General features: G+C 48.7%; 1 protein-coding gene across 1 annotated transcript; it reads right to left on the minus strand.

Moving 5' to 3' along the window:
- Positions 1–5,336: 5,336 nt before the first annotated feature.
- LOC119332648 lies at positions 5,337–18,065 on the minus strand. The gene is made up of 4 exons (XM_037605815.1): positions 17,951–18,065; positions 9,869–9,963; positions 9,582–9,714; positions 5,337–8,867 (listed from the first exon to the last, which is right to left on the minus strand). The coding sequence occupies exon 4, from the start codon at positions 7,961–7,963 to the stop codon at positions 5,765–5,767; it is 2,199 nt and encodes a 732-aa protein (XP_037461712.1). The 5' UTR covers positions 7,964–8,867; positions 9,582–9,714; positions 9,869–9,963; positions 17,951–18,065; the 3' UTR covers positions 5,337–5,764.
- Between the last annotated feature and the right edge of the window lie 4,269 nt (positions 18,066–22,334).

Here is a 22,334-nt window from a genome sequence, read left to right on the forward strand (position 1 = left end):
TACTCCGATGCTCTTTCGGCATACCAGGATGATCTATCTGCTTACACTCAGTGGTGCAATGATGATGCTCGTGCTACTGCTGTTCTTACTGCCAGTGTCCTCCCTCAGTTTGCTTCGGAGTTCATGGGACTTGGCACAGTTGCAGCGATGTGGTCTTACCTTTGTCAGCGCTATCAGCCCTCTGGTGATGCTCTCTATCTCTCTGTGGTGCGTCAGGAGCACGCCCTCCAGCAAGGTGATTCCTCTGTTGATGAGTTCTACTCACAGTGCTCTGCCATCTGGCGTCAGCTTGACTCTCTTCGAACAGTTGTTTGTGGCACCTGTCGTTGCTGTCAGACTACTCGGTCTGATCTGGAGTTTCAGCGGGTCCATGAGTTCTTATCTCGTCTCCGCTCTGAGTTTGAGCCCAGACGTGCTCACTTGCTTGCTCGTGGTCGTGTTCCAATCTCGGGGATGCTTGCTGAGCTTCGTGCTGAGGAGACCCGCCTTCGTTCTGCTGGTTTGCTGGTGGTCCCGTCTGTGTTGGATGCTCAGGCTCCTGTGTCGTCTGCTCGGCTCACCGCTCCACCACTCCTTCCCACACCTTCAGGGGGGGTGAGTCGCCCTGCTTATACTGAGAGGGTCCGATCACGCCGAGACACCTTCTGTGGCTACTGCTCTCGGCCCGGTCACCCAGAGTCTGATTGCCACGAGAAGAAGCGAGACCAGCGGCGCTCCTCTTCCAGTGGGACTCCTGGATCTTCCTCGACTCCGTCACTCACTGACCAGGACATTGTGAGGCTCAAACGCCTCCTGGCTTCCTTAGGCTCTTCGTCAACTGGTTCAGTTGCTGCTGTGACTGCATCCACTTCTCCACCACCGCAGGCATCTACACAGTCAGGTACATTTTCGTGGGTTTTGGATTCTGGAGCCTCCTTCCACATGTCTTCTGATTCTTCTGGGTTGTCTTCTCTCCGACCTCTTGATTCGCCTGTTAATGTTCTTACCGCCGATGGCACACCTCTTCCTGTTGCTAGTCGTGGCATTCTTTCCACTCCCTCCTTTTCTGTTCCTAGTGTCTCGCATGTTCCTCGTCTTGCCATGAATCTGTTTTCCGCTGCTCAACTTACTGATTCTGGTTGTCGTGTCATTCTTGATACCGACTCTTGCTCCATTCAGGATCGACGCACCAAGGTTTTGGTTGGTGCTGGCCCCCGGCGCCGTGAGTCAGAGGGCCTTTGGGAGGTTGACTGGCTTCGTGTTCCTTCCGCTGCCACCACTCTTGCCAGCTCCCATGCTCTTGCTGCCTCTTCGCCTGCGTCCTTCCAGCAGTGGCATCATCGCCTTGGTCACATCTGTGGCTCTCGCTTATCTTCGCTAGTTCCTCAGGGCCTCTTAGGGTCTGTATCTGGAGATGTCTCCTTACCTTGTAATGGTTGCAGACTTGGCAAACAGACTCAGTTACCTTATCCTACTAGTGAGTCTGTATCTCAGCGTCCTTTTGACTTAGTTCATTCTGATGTCTGGGGTCCTGCTCCCTTTGATTCGAAAGGTGGTCATCGCTACTATGTTTTGTTTATTGATGATTTCTCTCGCTACACTTGGCTCTACTTCATGAAATCTCGTAGCGAGGTTCTCTCTATATACAAACGATTTGCTGCCATGGTTCGTACCCAGTTTTCCACGCCCATTCGTACTTTTCGTGCTGACTCTGCTGGAGAGTATATCTCTCAGCTGTTGTGTGGTTTTCTTGCGGAACAGGGAACCCTTGCCCAGTTCTCATGTCCTGGTGCTCATGCCCAGAATGGCATTGCCGAACGTAAGCATCGTCATTTGCTTGAGACGGCTCGTGCGCTGATGATTGCTGCTTCTCTTCCTCCCCATTTTTGGGCTGAGGCTGTTTCTACATCCACCTATCTCATCAACATTCAGCCATCGCATGCTTTGCAGGGTGGTATTCCTCTGGAGTATCTCACTAGTCGCTCTCCTGACTACTCTGCTCTTCGGATGTTTGGATGCGTGTGCTATGTTCTCCTTGCCCCCCGAGAACGCACCAAACTGACTGCTCAATCGGTTGAGTGTGTTTTCCTTGGTTACAGTGATGAGCACAAGGGCTATCGATGTTGGGATCCCGTGGGTCGTCGCTTGCGTATCTCGCGTGATGTGACTTTTGACGAGTCTCATTCCTACTACCCACGTCCTTCTTCCTCGAGTTTCTCTGTGGATGATCTCTCTTTTCTTCTCCTTCCTGATACACCCTGCTATGTGCCTCCTGTGTCATCTGTCCCTCCGGCACCTCTCATTCCTTCTCCTTCACCACCTACCCCATCTTCTCCATCCTCGTCCTCCACCTCTCCACCATCATCTCCCGTCCGTCGCCCTCTCTCACCATTCCCTCTCCACTATACTCGTTGGTCTCGTCCTGAAGAAGTCTCCCCTGACGCGCCTTCCACCTCTGGTGCACCTCTCCTCACGCCTCCCCCGGTTCACAACCTCCGGGCTCGGCCTCGCCCCCCGCCTGATCGCTACTCCCTTGATCGGTACGGTCTCTCTGTTTTGACTGAGCCCACTTCCTGTCGCACTGCCATGACTCAGCCTGAATGGCAGCTTGCGATGGCCGAGGAGCTTGCTGCCCTTGAGCGCGCTGGCACATGGGATCTGGTTCCCCTCCCTTCTGGTGTCCGTCCCATCACCTGCAAGTGGGTCTACAAGCTTAAGACTCGCTCCGATGGTTCTCTTGAGCGCTACAAAGCTCGTCTTGTGGCCCGTGGTTTTCAGCAGGAGCAGGGGCGCGATTACGATGAGACATTCGCTCCTGTGGCCCACATGACCACTGTCCGCACTCTTCTTGTGGCTTCTGTTCGTCAGTGGTCTATATCTCAACTTGATGTTCAGAACGCTTTTCTCAATGGCGAGTTGCGTGAGGAGGTTTATATGCAGCCACCCCCGGGGTACTATGCTCCTGATGGTATGGTATGTAGACTTCGCCGCTCCCTATATGGTCTCAAACAGGCCCCTCGAGCCTGGTTTGAGCGCTTCGCATCTGTGGTGACCGCCGCTGGTTTCTTGCCCAGTGACCATGATCCTGCGCTGTTTGTTCACACGTCTCCTCGTGGTCGGACTCTTCTCCTTCTCTATGTTGATGACATGATCATCACAGGTGACGACTCGGAGTACATTGCCTTTGTTAAGGCTCGCCTTCGAGACCAGTTCCTCATGACTGACCTTGGTCCTCTTCGCTATTTTCTTGGGATTGAGATCTCCTCGACCCCTGATGGCTTCTACATCTCCCAAGAAAAATATATTCAGGATCTTCTTACTCGCGCTGCTCTTGGTGATGAGCGCACTGTTGTGACTCCTATGGAGCTCAACGTTCAGCTTCGTGCCTCTGATGGTGACCCTCTTCCTAATCCCACTCGCTATCGTCACCTCGTTGGCAGCCTTGTCTATCTGGCTGTTACGCGCCCTGACATCTCCTATCCTGTCCACATCATGAGTCAGTTTGTTTCAGCCCCCACCTCTGTCCACTATAGTCACCTCCTCCGTGTTCTACGATATCTTCGTGGCACGATCTCTCAGTGACTTTTCTTTCCCCGCTCCAGCTCTCTTGAGCTCCAGGCCTACTCTGATGCTACCTGGGCTAGTGATCCCTCTGATCGATGCTCGCTATCTGCTTACTGTGTTTTTCTTGGTGGCTCTCTTATTGCCTAGAAGACAAAGAAGCAGACTGCAGTTTCTCGCTCGAGTACAGAGGCTGAGTTGCGAGCCATGGCTATGTTGACCGCTGAGGTGATTTGGTTACGGTGGTTACTTGAGGATTTTGGTGTGTCTGCTACTACCTCAACTCCTCTCCTGTCCGACAGTACCGGTGCTATCAGTATTGCGCGTGACCCGGTGAAGCATGAGCTCACCAAGCACATCGGTGTGGATGCCCACTTTGTGCGTGCTGCTGTGCAGGATCAGACTCTCGCTCTTCACTATGTGCCCTCTGAGTTACAGTTGGCTGACTTCTTCACAAAGGCACAGACTCGAGCGCAGCATGGGTTTTTTCTCTCCAAACTCAGTGTTGTTGATCCACCATGAGTTTGAGGGGGGGGGGGTGTTAGATGTGTATAGTTCATTGTGTACATCCCCATTGTATAAGGGGCTTGTCTGCACTTTACCACACCTGTATATGTACTTGCCTTTGGCCCTCAGTAAAGATTTAGTTGCTCACTTATCCAACAGATTTCATCTCCCATAGGCCTGCAGTGGCAACATTGTTCCAAGTTGAACTGCAGGTCCATATGTTCCCTTTTGCTAACTGTAATATTTCCCCTTTATCTTAGCCTTTTCCTATACTTGTGCCACTCAACCAATATAATGTACTTAAGGAAATGCTTGTTAGCTGTAAATATTTCTTATTTTTTCCTTAGTTTTTTTAATATCAAGTGTTTTTTAATTGATCTATACGTGTTGAATGAGGTACAGAGTAGACGCTACTCCCTCCGTTTCTAAATAGAAGCCCATCTAGAGATTTCAATACGAACTACATACGGATGTATATAGACATATTTTAGGGTGTGTCCATAGTGGAATCCCTAAAAGGTCTTATACTTTAGGAACGGAGGGAGTAATAAGTTAGTGTACATTTTAAAAATGTAACTATTTCCAATTATTGATGCATTTTTGCAATATTTCGCCAAAAAAATAGATAATAGCTTAATATCAAAACATGTTTGATAGCATTGTACGTACGCAATATAACGTCTTGATGCTTTCACTATTTTTTATTAAATAATAAGCTTATAGAATCAAATATCACATAATATAGATTTCTGATGTTTGGTTATGAAGTCTTTCCACCTGTTGATGCAAGTTTGCATTACTTTGGCAGGGTAAGTACACCACATTTGACCTACCATATCATGTTAGCATACTTAAGTCAGACTTTCTTTGTAAGAGATTTTGCAGTGTAGTAAGTTCCTATATATGTAATTCATACGTAATAGTCCACTGGCCTCATCTTGTGAAAGAACATCATGCTGAAATTCTGTTTTTTGTTCATACCTTTAGAATATTTCTGTATAGACTATATTCTTGACCACATCATCCTGATTGCTATCTTCATCATCTACCATTACCTGCCGTCCCTCCCTTTGTGTTACTCTTGAGAAGGCTACGTATAATTGTCCATGTGTGAAAACTTGTTTAGGTAGATATAGTCCTACCTTGTTCAGAGATTGGCCCTGGCTTTTGTTGATAGTCATAGCAAAGCAAACTGATGTAGGATATTGTCTCCTTTTTAGAACAAATGGTCATGCTAATTCAGTTGGTGACATGACTATTCTTTGAATATATACCTTTTCTCCCGATGTGTTCCGGTTACTATCTGTGCTTCGATGAATTTTCTTCCAAGTTGAATAATTATCATCCTTGTACCATTGCATAATCCAGCACTTTGGTTGATATTACGTAGTAGCATCACAGGTATGCCAACTTTTAAGGCCCTCGACGATGTGAGGGTCTATTTTTCGACAAAACGCAAGAAGAGCTTGCATTTCATTGCTTTGGAAAGAAAGAGGGTTTCAGTTACAATCCTCCTAGGAGGGAATTACAAGGCTGGGGGCGTGTTAGTGCACGTCCCAGGTTTGGGGCAAGATGGCACGAAGCCCGGGGGCACCGGCTCTGGCCCAGAGGGTGGCCTCGTCTTTGATCTTCGTGAGCAGGTCGGTCGTCGAGGGCTGGCCTCTGTTGAAGACGCAGTCGTTGCGGTGCTTCCATATCATCCATGGGACGAGGAGGGTCACGGAGGCGAGGCCCTTGCGCATGGGCGTTGGGGTGGCATGTCGCGCCGTGCGCCACCAGTCGTTGAGGGAGAGCTCTCTGTCGGGCGGGGCGCAGGGGAGCCTGAGCCAGTGCAGAACCTCATGCCAAATCTGTCTGGTGAAGGGGCAGGCGAGGGTGAGGTGGTGCATGGTCTCGGGGGCCTGATCACAAAGGAGGCAACGTGCGGGGTGCTGCAGGCCGCGGCGGGCGAGGCGGTCGGCAGTCCAGCATCGGTCCAGGCGGGCGAGCCAGTGGAAGAAGCGGACGCGCAGCGGTGCCCAATTCTTCCAGGTGAGCTTCCATGCATCGCAGCCCAAGGAGCCATTGAAAGTGGCGAGGTAGGCTGATTTGGCGGAGTAGACTCCGCTTGTGCTCCACTTCCAGACGAGGCGATCTGGCTCAGCGGAGAGGGTCGTGGCGCTGATAGTTTGCCAGAGCTGTAGGTACTGCCCGATCTCGTGTATGCCGATCGTGCCGTGAATGTCCCGTGCCCACTTGTTGGCCTGGAGGCCATCGGCGACGGTCCGGAGCTTGCGGCGGCGCTTGGGGATGCAGGCGTATAGGAGTGGCGCGATCTCGCAGACGGAGCGACCGTCGATCCAGCGATCTTCCCAGAAGAGGGCCTCCGTGCCGTTCCCGATTTGCATGGTGGTAGGGGCGAAGAATAATGAGCGCTCCTCAGCGGTGAACTACAGGTCGAGGCCTGCCCATGCTCTGGTGTTGTCCGTGCGGCTAAACCACAACCAGCGGGTGCGGAGCGCAAGGCTGGTCCGTCCGAGGTCGCGCACGCCGAGGCCACCGAGCGAGAGCGGCCTAGCGACGCGCTGCCAGTTGACATGGCAGTGGCCTCCGTTCGCCTCCGCGCGCCCAGCCCACAGGAAGCCGCGCTGAATTTTCTCGAGTGCGCGGATGGTCTTCTTGGGTGGTGCGAGGGCGAGGAGCTGGTGGATCGGTATTGCGCTGAGGATGGCCTTGACGTACGCAAGGCGGCCGGTTTGTTCATGAGATGCGCCTTCCAGGTGGGGAGCATGCCGGCCGTTTTGTCGACGACGGGCTGCAGCTGTGCGGCCGTCGGGCGATGCAGAGTCAGAGGGATGCCCAGGTACGTGATCGGGAGCTCGGCGAGGGGGAAGCCCAACAGGTTGACAGCAGCCGTGACATCATCAGCGGCGCATCGGATCAAGGTGGCCGAGCTTTTGTTGTAGTTGACAAGGAGGCCTGAGGCTCGGCCGAAGAGCAGCAGGATGCTCTTGACGGCGGTGATGTCGGCAATGGTGGGGTGGTAGAAAAGGATCACGTCGTCGGCGTAGAGGGAGACCGAGGGGATCGGGCGCCGGGGGTGCAATCGCTGCAGGACGCCCAGCTCCGTGGCACGGCGCAGAAGGCGACCGAGCGTGTCGACGGCGAGGACGAACAGCTGCGGGGACACTGGGTCGCCCTGGCGAAGGACACACCAGTGCCAAATGGTGGGGCTGGGGTCTCCGTTGATGCGCACCTTCGTGCTGGCCGAGGAGAGCAAGATGGCGAGCCATTCCAGGAAGCGATAGCCGAAGCCGTACTGCCGGAGGACCTCAAATAGGAACGGCCAGCTGATGGTGTCGAAGGCGCGAGCGAGGTCCAGTTTCAGAAGGGTGCGAGGGGCCCCGAGCTGGTGCAGGAGGCGCGCGGACTGGCGCACGAGGATGAAGTTGTCGTGCAAGCTGCGCCTAGGGATGAAGGCATTCTGGCAAGTGCTGACGAGGCTGCAGAGCTTTGGCGCGAGCCGGAGCGAGAGGACCTTGGCGAAGATCTTGGCGACGAGGTGAATTAGGCTTATAGGCCTAAAGTCGCCAAGACCGCGTGCGTCCGCGCGCTTCGGTAGCAGGGTGAGCAGGGCCTGGTTGAGGGAGCAGAAGCCTCGACCGCGCAGCTCGTACAGTTGCTGGAAAACGTCGACGAAGTCTTGCCGAACAATGGGCCAGCACGCGCGCAGGAACTCGGCGGTGAAGCCATCCGGGCCCGGAGCCTTGCGAGCGGGGAGTCGCTTCACAGCGTTCCAAATTTCCTCGGCGTCAAAGGGGGCGTCGAGGCCGTCGAGGTTGGTGGGCGTGATCAGCTCGGAGAGGTCGAGGCTGCAGTCGCGGGGCGTCTCGTGGCCGAGCAGGGCATCAAAGTGCGCGTAGGCCGCGGCCGCCATGTCGCGGGGGGCGGAGATTGGGGCGCCGTCCACGGTGAGGCAATGAATCCGATTCTTCTGCCGGCGATACGTGAATCCCTTTTATCTTCTGTTGTCGACGTATTAATCCTGTTTCATACCTTATTTCCAATGTCATAGATGTACAATTGTGCCCACCGTGGTTTATCTTTACCTTCAGGCAGTACATTACCTATTCTGTGGTAGTTTTTCTCATTCATTCTAAGAACATATGGCCCAATGCCATTGTTTATTTGTTTGTCTGCTTTTCCTCCCATTGTTGTGAAAGTAAACATGGAGTTGTACAATCTGATATTTTGCAAGCAGTTTTTTGACCTCTTTCCATTGTCTTTCCTTAGCAATTTCGCAAGGTAAGTTGGGGGATCTCTTAATGGTGGCAAATCAACTTTGCCATGTTGGCAGCATAGTCCAAAAGATGGCATGCTTTTCGCTCTACCTGAAGTTCTTTCTTTGTACCAGAAAATTGCACCACATTGTTAACACTTGCATTTTGGTTTTCCGAAGTTCCAAATTTCCACATCAGTCCTCTTCGATTCCCTGTTCAAGTTTATGTATTTAGCATAAATTTAAATCTTAGTAATGTCTGGTGTTGTTGATAATATGTTAACTTGATAGAACTTGTAATTTTTTATATTTTGTTCTCATCGTTTTCGATGTAGTAGACATTTTATTACTTTTTTGTAGTACACGCACATAACAGAAAATATCAGGTCCACTAATCTCCAAATTTTAGATGCTGATTGTAATTTATTTTTTGCATACCTCATAGTTTTATCAGCCGGGCGAATCTCCTTCTTTTGTTGATGGTTTTGCAACCCTCTTGGTTTGCATTTTTCTTTTCCTATGTAGTCTTGCGTCTTTTGCTTTTTCTGTTGAGTTACTTTTCCTGCATAAACATAAATACTAATTATTAGAAGTGAGAGATTACGTTACGTCTGGCAAAAGGAATTTATTACTCCTCGTGTTAACTTTAAAATATATATTTTGCCTTAGCTACAGTTCATTGATACTTGTAGCATTTTATTGTGATTTAGTAGGCCATTAGGCTACTCATAGTGGGGAGTATCATATACTAGTATCATGCATATGATACTAGTGTATGATACTACCTCCATAGTGCATAGTATCATAAAGTAGTATCATAGATTACCATATTTATTGCCATGCATGATACAAAAGTAGCATATCATTTAACATGATACGGTATCTACCTATGATACTCTGATCCTCTCTCTCTTCTTCAATTGTGTGCCACATAAGCATGTTTGATAGTCCCAAGGGAATGTTACCGGTTATATTACCCCCACTATGGCCAGCCTTACAAATTTGCCACGCTTGAAGATGCGGAAATGCATGGGCGGGTGGTCTTTATAATCACTAAGTTAGTGAAGGTAATTTTTCTCTATTTAGAAAGATTTTAGCACATAGATTGCATAGTTGATGTGTATAGCATAGGCACAGTACATAATGTTGCTTCCTGTATACTGTAATACCAACCATGCGTCATTAATCTTAAAGTTTAACATTTGAATTGAGAATGTAATTAATCCAAATGAATGATAACATGCATAAGAGAGAAACTATGTGAAGATTTTCTTACTTCACATGTATCAAAGGTTGTCCTTTTTGTATGTCTGCGGAGCCTGGCACATCTCCATGTATGATTGAAGACCTTCTGTTTCTCTCTCTTGAAGTGTCATTCTCCTTTCTGATCTTGCGATTTTGCTGATTGTCTGGGTTTGCATCAATAAGATAACAATTTAAAATATTGTTTTTCTCGTCGAAGCTAAAATCAATTAGGAACATTAAGTGCATAACTGGAGTTGCTTTTTTTTATATTATACTGTGATAGCAGATATCAAATATTCAAGATTAGTATCGGATCACCTTGTTGGATTGCATATTTGATTTGTTTAAACCATCTCGGTAGGTTTCTAACATTCCTTGGTATGCGGCCCACCTTTTCTTTTCATTGTGTATTCCTGCATAATGGAGAGTGCAAATATACAGCTAAAGTGAATGATATTATTAATATTGTTACAGAAAGTGGCAGACCTAGAAATTGTGGTTTGCTGAGGCAACGGATGACGATAAAGATCAATGTACTCGTTGTACAGGGGAGTACCCTGCCCCGGCACTTGAGACGTTGGTCATTCGCCCCATTTGTTACAGTGGTAGGTCTACCGTTGATTACATATCAGTGTTCAAGTATATGAAGATTCATAATTTTTATTACTTTTTACCTTTTAAAGTATATTTTTTGTCGTAGAATTAAAGGCGATCAATTTTCAAGACTAGTGATTTTGTAAAAAAATTTAATGATAAAGAGGATTTTATGTTCCAATCATCACGTGGTACATAAATACAGTATTTTTAGTAGAAGCTGACTGAAGCAATCTATACCTGATTAATGAGGTTTTCTTTTTGGACAAAATTAATGAGGTAGTGATGCAAAATATAATGGGAACCATCATCTGATCTACAAACTCCATGTGAATTCCATATTGCAGTGCCCTATGTTTGTTAATGGACTGAGCCCTATGGAAGCCGTCCCACAACCCCAAAATATAGTTGAGTAGCACGCTAGAATTAGATTGTAATTGAGGATTAATAGAGAGGGAGAAGAAATATACCTGAATTGAAAAGTTGTTTGACTATGTTGTCGTACGTCAAATTGAAATCGTATGTTCTGTCGATTTTGTTCGTGCTGCTGAGAACATATTGAGTTTTAGGTCTATTCTTGGCATGCCAGTTGTTTATATAGGCATGTCTTTTCTTTCTGTAACCTAGTTCTGTACGACTTAAGGTATTCTTTCACATGAGTTTTCGTATTGAATTCTAATCCAACGTGCTTGTAATTTGGGCCATCCTGGACTTATCAGCGTGAAAGTGTTGTTTCTGGCCCACATGATTAGGTTCAGTCACGTCAATCCTTAAGGTTTCCCTAGAAATCAACGTGGCATGCACCATCTCTCTCGCTCTATCTCTCAAACGCACACACTTCCACAAATCCATAACCTCTTAGGTCATAATCTATACTTTACCATGTCAGGACCCAACTGATGATAAACCAACAGTTCAGTTCATTTAAATCCCTAGCCTTTGGCGCGAAGCAACCCTAGCCGTCCATCGCCCATCCGACGCTCCATCTCCGCTCGTACCGCTTCGCGAGTAAGTGAGGCTCCGGATCGCGTCCAAGTGGCATCTAACGGCTACCAGCAACCCACGGGTCGCTGTTCATTTTCCGGCAACCATCTACAGCAATCCCCTGCTTTCGTTTTTCTTTTCTACTTTCACCAACTTGTAAGGCTATAAAGCCAGGGCTCCAGTTCGATCTAGGGCATGAAGTTTGTTAGGGTTTCCCCCTTCCGCCGCCAGTGTTCCTGGCTGGCCTTAGGTTCCTCCTGGATTGTGCTAAACTCTCTGAATTAAGCCTGTGAATCGTGCTAGTTCGAGTGAAATTCTCCCCTGTTTCTCAGAATATTGTTCTTCAGACTCCTCTGGGTCTGACAAGTGGTAATCAGAGCTTGGTTCCTCTCCTTGGCGGCGCGAGATCCGGTGCCGAAGTGGAGTTGGAGGCGCCATAAAATCCTCCATTTCTCACCGGTGTTGTTGGGCGGCGGCGGTTCCCCGGCGGCGACTGGTGGCGGCGTGAAATTCGGTATAGGTTTGGGCGCGGGAAAAGGTTGCAGAAACACATTGTTTCTGCAGTAAAATCCCTCCCTCCCTCCCAGATCCAGTGTACTTCCGGCGGCGCGGTGTTGGCGGCGGTGCAGGCGGCGGTAGGATCGAAGGCCAAGGTCGGGTTGCAGCCCCAGCTGTGGTAAAATTCCTCCCTTCGCCGGCTGATCACGCGCAGTGAGGTTACTAAGCTCCCTGCTAGTGTAAAAACCCTCCCTGCAGTCTTCGTGCTAGCATGACAGGCCCTGAAAACTCCTCCTCCACAGAGAACTTGGAGTTCCAATCATTGCAACTGGATGTCAAAACCCTGCAGCGAAACAGGGAAACTGACAGACAAGACTTCGAAGATTTCAGAGACCATGTTGCCACCAATTTTCAAACCTTGCAGAAAACCTTGGGCGAACTACAGGGCCCTTTGAACAGCTTCATTGCAGGTTTTCCCAAACCCAGGGAAACTCCTCCCAACCCTCAAGATGTGGCACAGGGTAGTGGACAACAGCAAACTCCCCAAGGTCCAAATCATGCACCAGCCATGGTCCTCCAGACTCCTCCTACTGTTGGATCTGCCACGTTAGTGGACAAGAACACTGGAAAAGAGCTTAACTTGGATGGCAGCAACCGAGTCCCTTATAGGCACCCTCACTTTGCTGCAAGTAAACACCCAATTCCTGAAAACAGAGTTCACATTGCTGTTAACCAAGTGCAGAATGGTCAATAGGTGGTTCAGCTGGACATGGAGCAAGCTGAACAAATCCCACAACAGGAAGCTAGGGGTGAAGTTGGGCAGAGAGATCAGGGGCAAGACAACAGGAGACAACTAGCAATTGTAAAACCAGCCAAGTACAACATTCCTGAATTTGATGGTAGCAGTACAGATTCCTGGATACAAACCATTGAGCTGTATTTTGAAGCTGCTAGAACCCCTCTAGAGCAGAAAACAGAGATTGCAGTAACTTACCTTAAAGGCCCAGCAATTGAATGGTGGAGAGGTACGGGCATTGTACCCAACACCCTGCCTTGGTATAGATTCTGTAGGCTCCTGGGTGACAGGTTTGTCGAAATATCTGCATGTGACAATGTTAGATCTTTCCATGCACTTACCCAAACAGGTTTTGTCAATGATTACATCCTCAAGTTTGAGCAGGCCATGAACTTAATGAGAAGGGACAATCCAGCTCTACCCCAAGATTACTACAAAGCCAGTTTTATCTCTGGACTGAATGACAATATACAACACCATGTACAATGTCATGAGCCTGCTGACTTACAAAAAGCAATTTGTCTTGCCAGAAGAATGGGACAAGCACAACCACAGAAAAGAACTACTGTTCCTACCTCTGTTTTCCAACAAGTGAGAAGGCAAGTGCAGTTTGACCCAGGAAAACCAGGACCCACCAACACAGCTACAGTAATACAACAAGCTAGACTGAAGGGCATCTGTTACAAATGTAAAGAGCCTTGGTTTCCAGGCCACAAAAAGGTGTGCAAATTGGCAAATCAAGCACAGATACAAGCACTTCAAGCTGCTTGCCCTGAGGATGCTGAGTTGGTTTACTATACTGAAGCTCTGGATGAAGTTGATGTCCCTCCCCCTGTAGAAAGTGATGATACCCCCCTCCAGATATCTATGCATGCTCTGATGGGTATAAAATCCACAAAGAAGCTCAGTTTTACAGTGACAGTCATGATAGGGGACACTCCAGCTACTGCACTCATTGATAGTGGCAGTACTGCTACATTCATTACCCCTAAGATTGCTCACCTAGCTAGATGTGCTCTCACTCCTACCAGAAAAAGAAAGGTGGTTGTGGCTAATGGAGATACTCTTTGGTCTGAATTCATTGCACTACAATGCCCATTCTCTCTGCAAGGAACACAGTTCTCCACTGATCTCAGAGTACTACAGCTTCAGGGTTATGATGTTATCCTAGGGGCAGATTGGATGGCTTCTTTCAGCCCAGTAGAATTGGACTTTGATGAAATGCAGGTGAAGATCACCTTGAAAACTGGTGAAAAGAAAATTTTCAAAGATGAAAGCTTACCATCTGTAGCTGTGCAAGAATTGGAAACTGTGGAGGAACTCTCTGAGGAACCTGTTTGTGGAGCTGTCTTAATTCTGAACAGAATTGCTGTACAAGAACCTGTGGACACCTTAGTTCCTCCTCCTGTCCAGCAACTTTTGAACAAATACACACCAGTTTTCAGCACTCCATCTGATCTCCCTCCCAAGAGAACTGTGGATCATGCTGTACCTTTTACTCCTGCAGCCAAGATTATAAACCAGAGACCTTACAGACTCCCACACCACCAGAAAGATGCTATGAAAACCATTATCAAGGATATGATCAAAAACAAAGTAATTAGGGACAGCTCTAGCCCTTACTCCTCCCCTGCACTCCTTGTTAAAAAGAAGGACATGACTTGGAGATTGGTCAATGATTTCAGAAAAATCAACCAGCAAACTGTTAAGAACAAATACCCTATCCCTATTATAGAAGATCTCCTGGATGAATTGAAAGGGGCAACAGTTTTCACTAAACTGGATTTAAGAAGTGGCTATCACCAAATCAGAATGCAGGAAGAAGATATTGGAAAAACTGCTTTCAGTACTCATTGTGGCCACTATGAGTATTTAGTAATGCCCTTTGGACTTACTAATGCCCCAGCTACCTTTCAGCAGCTAATGAACACAATTTTAGCACCTTACTTGAGAAAATTTGTGTTGGTTTTCTTTGATGATATCCTCATATACAGCAGAAACATGAAGGAACACTTGGTACATCTCCAACTAGTCCTTGAGGTCTTGCAGTCCCACCAACTATATGCTAAAATGAGCAAGTGTACCTTTTCTCAACCTCAAGTGGAGTACTTGGGCCATATCATAAGAGGTGATGGAGTAGCTACTGATCCTACCAAAATTGAGGCAATCTCCCAGTGGCCCACCCCAGAAAATGTAACTCAGTTGAGAAGCTTCCTTGGTCTCACTGGTTATTACAGGAGGTTCATTCAAAACTATGGGGTCATTTGCAAACCCTTGTTTCAGTCTTTGAAAAAGGACAATTTCAGATGGGAATCTGAACAAGAAGAAGCTTTCAACACATTAAAACATAAGATGACCCAAGCTCCTGTCCTGGCCTTGCCTGATTTTTCTCAGCCTTTTATCCTAGAGACTGATGCCTGTGCTTATGGAATTGGTGCAGTGCTCATGCAGGGGGGCAGACCAATATCCTACTTCAGCAAAACCATTGGCCCTAAAGCTGCTGCCTTTTCAACATATGATAAAGAGGCCATGGCCATAATTGAAGCTTTAAAACATTGGAAACATTATTTTGCTGCCTCCTCATTGATCATAAGAACTGATTAGCAGAGTTTGAAATATATACAAGAACAAAAGCTTACTGAAGGGATCCAGCACAAGTTACTAGTAAAGCTATTGGGCTACAACTTCAAGATTGAGTACAAACAAGGAAAGAACAATAAAGTTGCTGATGCTCTCTCTAGATTGAAATACTGATTACAATCCTTGATTGCTTCTCAAGTGAAACCTGCCTGGATATCTGAGGTCATTTCCAGTTATGCCCAGGATCAAAGGTGCAAGGACCTTTTAGCCCAACTGGCTACCTCTGCAACTGCTGTCCCTAACTATGCCCTCCAACAGGGAATTCTGAGATACAAGAACATAATTGTAATAGGCAATGATTCCTCCCTCAGAACCCAGTTAGTGTCTGCCTTACACAATTCTAAACTTGGGGGCCATTCTGGACACAGAGCCACCTACCAGAGAGTTAAACTCCTCTTTCACTGGCCTGGAATGAAGCAGATCATTGTGGATTATATCAAGCAATGCCCCACATGCCAAATCAACAAACCAGAACACTGCAAGTATCCGGGGCTGCTGCAACCTCTCCCTGTCCCTGACTTTGCTTGGTGTCACATTAGCATGGACTTTGTCGAAGGCCTACCAACTTCTCAAAACAAGAACATGATTTTAGTTGTTGTGGACAGGTTCACCAAATATGGGCACTTTATACCCATGCAGCACCCCATCACTGTTAGTACTGTGGCCAAGGCATTCACAGATAACATCTTCAAGTTACATGGTCTACCCTCAGTTATAGTTACTGACAGAGATGCCATTTTCACCAGTAACCTTTGGCAAACACTCTTCAAGAAACTGGGTGTTAAGCTGCACATGAGCACTTCCTACCACCCGCAATCTGACGGCCAAACTGAAACGGTCAACCAATGTTTGGAAAATTATTTGAGGTGCATGGCCTTCCTACAACCTAAGAAGTGGATGAACTGGCTCTCTCTCGCTGAATGGTGGTATAACACTAGTTACCATACAGCTCTACAAATTACTCCCTTCCAAGCACTGTATAGTAGACCTCCAAACATGATCTCTGAAGCAGCCCTTTACCCTACTGAACAAGTACAAGAATTTTCTTCAGTACTCACTGCAGAACAAACAGCAGCTCAGATCAAGACAAATCTATTGAAGGCTCAAACTCGAATGAAACACTATGCAGATAAAAAGATATCTGAAAGAACTCTAGAAGTGGGTGACATGGTGTATCTCAAGCTCCAGCCTTACAGACACACTACCCTGAGTGTCCATCGATGTCTCAAACTCCACTCCAAGTATTATGGCCCTTTCCGAATACAAGAGAAAATTGGCCCAGTGGCTTACAAACTGCTGTTACCGGAGGACTGCAAATTGCATCCCACATTCCATGTCAGCCAACTGAAAAAGCACTTGGGACCACAGGCCATCCCACACCCCAAACTCCCACTCATCAATGCAGACGACACAATTCTTTTGGAACCTAAGCGGATCCTAGAGAGAAAACTCATCCCCAGAACTCAGGGTGATATCCAAATACCAGTGGTGCGCTGGCTCATCAAATGGTGTAACATGGAGGAGAAGGATGCTACTTGGGAGGATGCAACGTTTATCCAAAAGGTTTTCCCTGCGTTTCAGCCCTGAGGACTGGTCTGAAGTCGATCGGGGGGAGTTGTCAGGACCCAACTGATGATAAACCAACAGTTAAGTTCATTTAAATCCCTAGCCTTTGGCACGAAGCAACCCTGGCCGTCCATCGCCCATCCGACGCTCCATCTCCGCTCGTACCGCTTCACGAGTAAGTGAGGCTCCGGATCGCGTCCAAGTGGCATCTAACGGCTACTAGCAACCCACGGGTCGCTGTTCACTTTCCGGCAACCATCTACAGCAATCCCCTGCTTTCGTTTTTCTTTTCTACTTTCACCAACTTGTAAGGCTATAAAGCCAGGGCTCCAGCTCGATCTAGAGCATGAAAATTTGTTAGGGTTTCCCCCTTCCGCCGCCAGTGTTCCTGGCTGGCCTTAGGTTCCTCCTGGATTGTGCTAAACTCTCTGAATTAAGCCTGTGAATCGTGCTAGTTCGAGTGAAATTCTCCCCTGTTTCTCTGAATATTGTTCTTCAGACTCCTCTGGGTCTGACATACCAGGGCATCTTGTGCGTCACCGTGCGGTGTGTGTTGATGATGTACAAGATTTCTACTCTGCCGAGCATCCAATCCAGCACCCATCTAGAAGTTTTATAGAAGAAGGTTTTCCTTTAGTCTGTTTTATAGTGATTTAATTTATTCTCTTGTTTATATATCAATTTTTTATTTGATTTTGACAGGTGATATCTTGTTTGTGACATGAAGAGTAAGAGAGCCACAAGTCAATCATAAGGAGGTGTTTTGGGGAACGTTTATATGTTCCAATCATGATATGTATCTTCTACAATTTTATTGACAATTGGTCTTTATGCTTGTTTCAGATGGAGCTGCTGGCATTATGATAGGAAACCACTATTAGCATCTGAGGTTGATCAAACATGGAAGCCATCTATGTATATTTCTCTATATCTGTTTGTACATAATGAAACTTGTGAGCTAACACCTGAAATATTTTTAGATTAGCACTGCCTACAGTATAATCTAAGTATTAATGATCCATTAATAGGTCTGATCTATAACAATAGGTCTGATCTATAATATGAACACTATCTGATGCACCATATACGTTTCTCTATATTGTAGAGAGCAACATTCATGGCATTAGCCTTCTGTAGATGGGTGAAAAGTATGAAGAACCTGACACCATTAAGACATGAAGCCACACCTATAGGATTCTACATAATCAACCTTCTGAGGTAACATGTCAAATATTTTTAGATGAGGACTGCATAGAGCATAATTGAACCATCATTGATCCAGTAATTGGTATGATTTATAATTTCGTTCAGATAGAACTTACTTGATGTTGCCTGATTGCTCGATGGAGCTGTCTTGTGGCCGCTGGAGGAAGACAACTCCAAAGTGCTAATTCTGAAGTTGATCTCGAAGTTTGAGTCGCTGGAGGAAGATGATGTGGGAGGAAGATGATGTAGAAGTTGTAACTTAAAATCTTTGGACAATGAACCTATGAGGTCATGGGGAAGGTTTATATGGACGGTTAAGTTTCTCATGTTTGCACGATGGAAAAAAGTTTTTTTTGGATCCCGTCTGGACACATTCTATTTGGAGAGAGATATGATAGTTTTGGTTTGTTTAGGCACATTAGAACTTTTTTTTTCTGGGATGGCCTCATGGTTGTAGTTTTTTTGAGAAAAGCTGATGGCATGGTCCATCCTGTATGCGTGTGATGGCCCAACCTATATGTTTTTATTGTTTAATGATGCATGATGCATGCGTGTTTCTGATCCCTAACAGGATGGTCCACCCTATTGGGGTTGTGGTTGGATCATGAAAATCAACGTGAAGTCATCAGACGATATGGACCCACCTCATTTACAAAGATCCAATGGTTGGACTTATCTTTATCCTGGTCCACCTGGTTTATAAAGATCTAATGGTTGGACTTTGTTGTCTCACGGCATGGACCCACCTGGTTTACAAAGATCTAATGGTTGGACTTTTTGTCTCACAGAACTAAAGGGCGGATCTTTCTAATTATTGTGGGATTTACTAAGCTAATTATCTTTATTCTGATGACCGCATCAAGTACTTTTTATATATAAATAGATGTCTAACTAATGTTCAACAAAGATTATGAACTAACCATATTCACTATAACATTTAGGTCTCACTTTACTCATATCAACGGCATAATCAACTAGCGAGCAATAATAAGATATCTCGTGTCGGGGGTTGGGTGCGACATATGCCAAAGGATGGCTTATCATGGTGGGGGCGAGTAGAACGTCGCCGGTGCCTGGAAACGGGATGAGGCGTAGACATGCACGCCGGCGAATCTTACCCAGCTTCGGGGCTCTCCGGGGAGATAACACCCCTACTGCTGCTCTGCGGGGTCTCCGCATGCTCACTATGGCAAAGTGGCTACAATGGTGCTCCTGGAGCTGTATCGGGAGGCAGGAGATAGCAAAGCTAGTTCTCTCCTCCCTGGTCTATGTGTCTAATTCTATCAAGGGCCGAACCCTTTGCATGGGTGCCCCGGGGGGTTTATATAGGCCTACCCCCCGGGGGTACAATGGTAATCCGACTGGGCATGGGCCCCAGCCGTCTGTCTCTCATGCCGCCGTCCTTCCCGCCGGCTTCTGGGGCCCGCCGACTGGTGGGTCCCGTGGACAGGCCGGACACTGTGCGGCGCTCCTGATGACGCAGGCTTAGTCATGGGGTCGTGGCAACAGTGCCGCCGTCTGTCAGGCGATCACTGTCGCCACTCCCCATCCAATCTGGTTTATGGCTTGTGGGGCCCTGGCGGGGAGACGGCCGACTCCGAGGAGGCCGACTCCCACAGGGCCGTCTTCAGGCGCTCTGGCCGTCTTTGATTCACCCACCGACAGGTGGCCGTCTTCTTCATCAATTGATACAAGGACAGAGCTTTCTCGCCCAGCCGACTGATAAATCGGCTGATGGACGCCAGGCAGCCGGTGAACTTCTGCACATCCAACAGTCGGCTGGGTACCTCCATTCTCTCAATGTCCTTGATCTTGACGGGGTTCGGAGACCAGGAAGCCAAGGAGCTGGCTGGCTGGTACTCCAAAAACACACTTCTCGGGGTTGAGCTTGACCCGGAATCGGCGCAGATTTTCAAAGGTCTCTTTGAGGTCTTCCAGCAGCGTCCCACGCTTTTCCGTCTTCACCACCACATCATCCACATAGACGTGGGCGTTCCTGCCGAGTTGCTTGAGGAGGCACTTCTGCATGCAACGCTGAAAGGTGGCGCCGACATTCCTCAAGCCGAACGTCATTGTCAGGTAACAGAAGGCTCCAAACGGCGTGATGAATGCGGTCTTCAGTCTGTCCGCTAGATTCAGCTTGATCTGGTGGTATCCTGAGTATGCGTCTAGGAGACTCAGCAGCTCGCATCCGGCTGTGGAATCTATCACCTGATCAATCCTTGGCAGAGCAAACGGGTCCTTTGGGCAGGCTTTGTTGAGGCTTGTATAGTCGATGCACATTCGCCACTGCTTGTTTTTCTTCAGCACCAAAACCGGGTTTGCCAGCCACTCTGGAAAAAATACTTCCATGATGAAACCGGCTGCCAAGAGCCGGGCTATCTCTTCTCCAACAACTCTTCTTTTTTCTTCTGACAGGCGGCGCAAGGGCTGCCTGACGGGCTTTATATCTGGCCTGACGTGTAGCTTGTGCTCGGCGAATTCCGTTGGTACACCCGGCATGTCCTTGGGGGACCACGCAAAGATGTCCCGATTCTCACGGAGGAAATCGACGAGCTCGCCTTCCTATTTGCTGTCAAGGCCTGTGCCTATGACAGCGTATCTCTCTGGGTGCTCTGGGTCCAAGGGTATCTTCTTGGTTTCTTTGGCCGGCTTGAATGATCCTTCTACCTCCGACTCCTTGGGGTCGGGCGACATCTCTGGCTGCTTTCCGGCCATCGCCACGACTCGGTTAAGGAGCCGCTTCTCGGCTGCGATCACCAAGGACTCGGCCAGCCGACTGCTCTCGGCCGCGCAAGCGGACGATTTCTTGTAGTCGCCGGCAATGGTCAGAATCCCCTCGGAACTCGGCATCTTCATTTTGAGGTAGGCGTAGTGGGGAACCGCCATGAACTTGGCCAAGGCAGGCCGGCCAAGCAGAGCGTGGTACGGGCTCTCCAAGTCCACCACCTCGAACCAGACCGGCTCTCGGCGGAAGTGATCTTTGTCTCCGAAGAGGACGTCTATCAGGATCTTGCCGATCGGTGAACAGGAGAGGCCGGGTACAATTCCATGGAACACGGTGCGGCTGCTCTACAGCTGCCTTCGCCTGATTCCTAGCTTCTCCATGGTGTCTTTGTACAGGATGTTTATGCTGCTACCTCCATCTATCAGGACCCGTGAAAAACGGGCGGCCCGCCTATCAGTAGCCAAGGTCGCACCTAAGACCAGGGCATAGGAGCCTGGACTCGGCATCACCTTTGGGTGATCCGCCCGACTCCAACTGATAGGCCTCTCGGACCAATGCATGAACTCTGGAGCATCCGTTGCTACTGCGTTTACTTCTTGCTGCTGTTGGCGCCTGCTGCGTCGGTCATCTGCCACATTGGTGAACACCACGTAGGCTCCATGCTCTTCTGGGAACTCGTCTTGTACTGCGCTGACTGGCCGAGCCGCCGGCTGCTGGGGCGGCGGCGGAGGCGGCGGCCCAGCAGGCGGCGGAGGAGTGAGGCCGTCTCCCTTGGCGATCCTGGTGAGCCAGTGACACTTTCTGGTGGTGTGGTTAGACGGCTTCGCGCCGCTATGGAACTTGCATGGACCATCCAAAGTCTGCTCATAGGAGAAAGCCGACAACCAATTGGACTTGCCGCCTTTCTGCCGCTTGGCCGGAGGCTGCCCCTCCGGCTGCTAATCTTCTACTGCTGCGACCTGCCGACTGTTGGAAGTCGGCTGTGGGGCCTTACGTTTGTTGTCGTTTTGTTGCTGTCGCTGACTGGTGTCTCCAGCCGGAGTTCTGGGAGCCTGGGGAGTCACTTTGCCAGCCGCATTGACTTGAATCTCCATCTTCATAGAAGAGTCGGCCATGGCGTACTTATCTGCTATGACTAGCAGCTCGTCGAGGGTTTCTGGCTCGTCGCAGAGGAGTTTGTGCTTCAGGAGGGTGCCCTCTCGGCATCCGGCGGTGAAGTACTCGATAGCCTGCACCTCGTGCACGCCCTCGCAGGAGTTTCGAAGCTCGCCCCAGCGCGTGAGGTAGTCGCGTGTTGATTCTTCGGGGCCTTGCACACACAAGGAGAGTTGGCGCGGCTTGGGAGGTCGCTTGTACGTGCTGGTGAAGTTGCGGATGAAGGCTTCGGTGAAGTCGACCCAGCTGTTGATGCTGCGGGGCTTCAGGCTGTTCAGCCATGTCCGGGCCGTGCCCTGGAGCATGAGAGGAACGTACTTCACGGCAACTCGCTTGTTGCCGTTTGCTATGCTGACGGCTGTGGAGTAGTCTATCAGCCAGTCTTCCGGCTTCACGGAGCCGGTGTACTTGGGGGTGTCTCGGGGGAGCGTGAACCCTTTGGGGAAGGGCTCGTCTCTGATGCGGTGCCCGAAGCAAGGCGGACCCAGCTCATCTTCTTCTTCCAGCGCCAGGGATCGGTGGAGTCGGTCGATCCGATGGCGGGCGTCATTCTCTCCGACTCCCTCTCGGCGGCCAAGGCGACCTCCGAGAGTCGGATGCTCGACGGGCGGTGGGGA

Source organism: Triticum dicoccoides, chromosome 1B (assembly GCF_002162155.2).
Source record: "Triticum dicoccoides isolate Atlit2015 ecotype Zavitan chromosome 1B, WEW_v2.0, whole genome shotgun sequence".
In the NCBI taxonomy this organism is placed as follows: domain Eukaryota; kingdom Viridiplantae; phylum Streptophyta; class Magnoliopsida; order Poales; family Poaceae; genus Triticum; species Triticum dicoccoides.

Bases quoted from the DNA above. Each gene is read 5' to 3' on its own strand.
- LOC119332648 (XM_037605815.1), bottom strand. From the start codon at position 7,963: ATGGCGGCCGCGGCCTACGCGCACTTTGATGCCCTGCTCGGCCACGAG.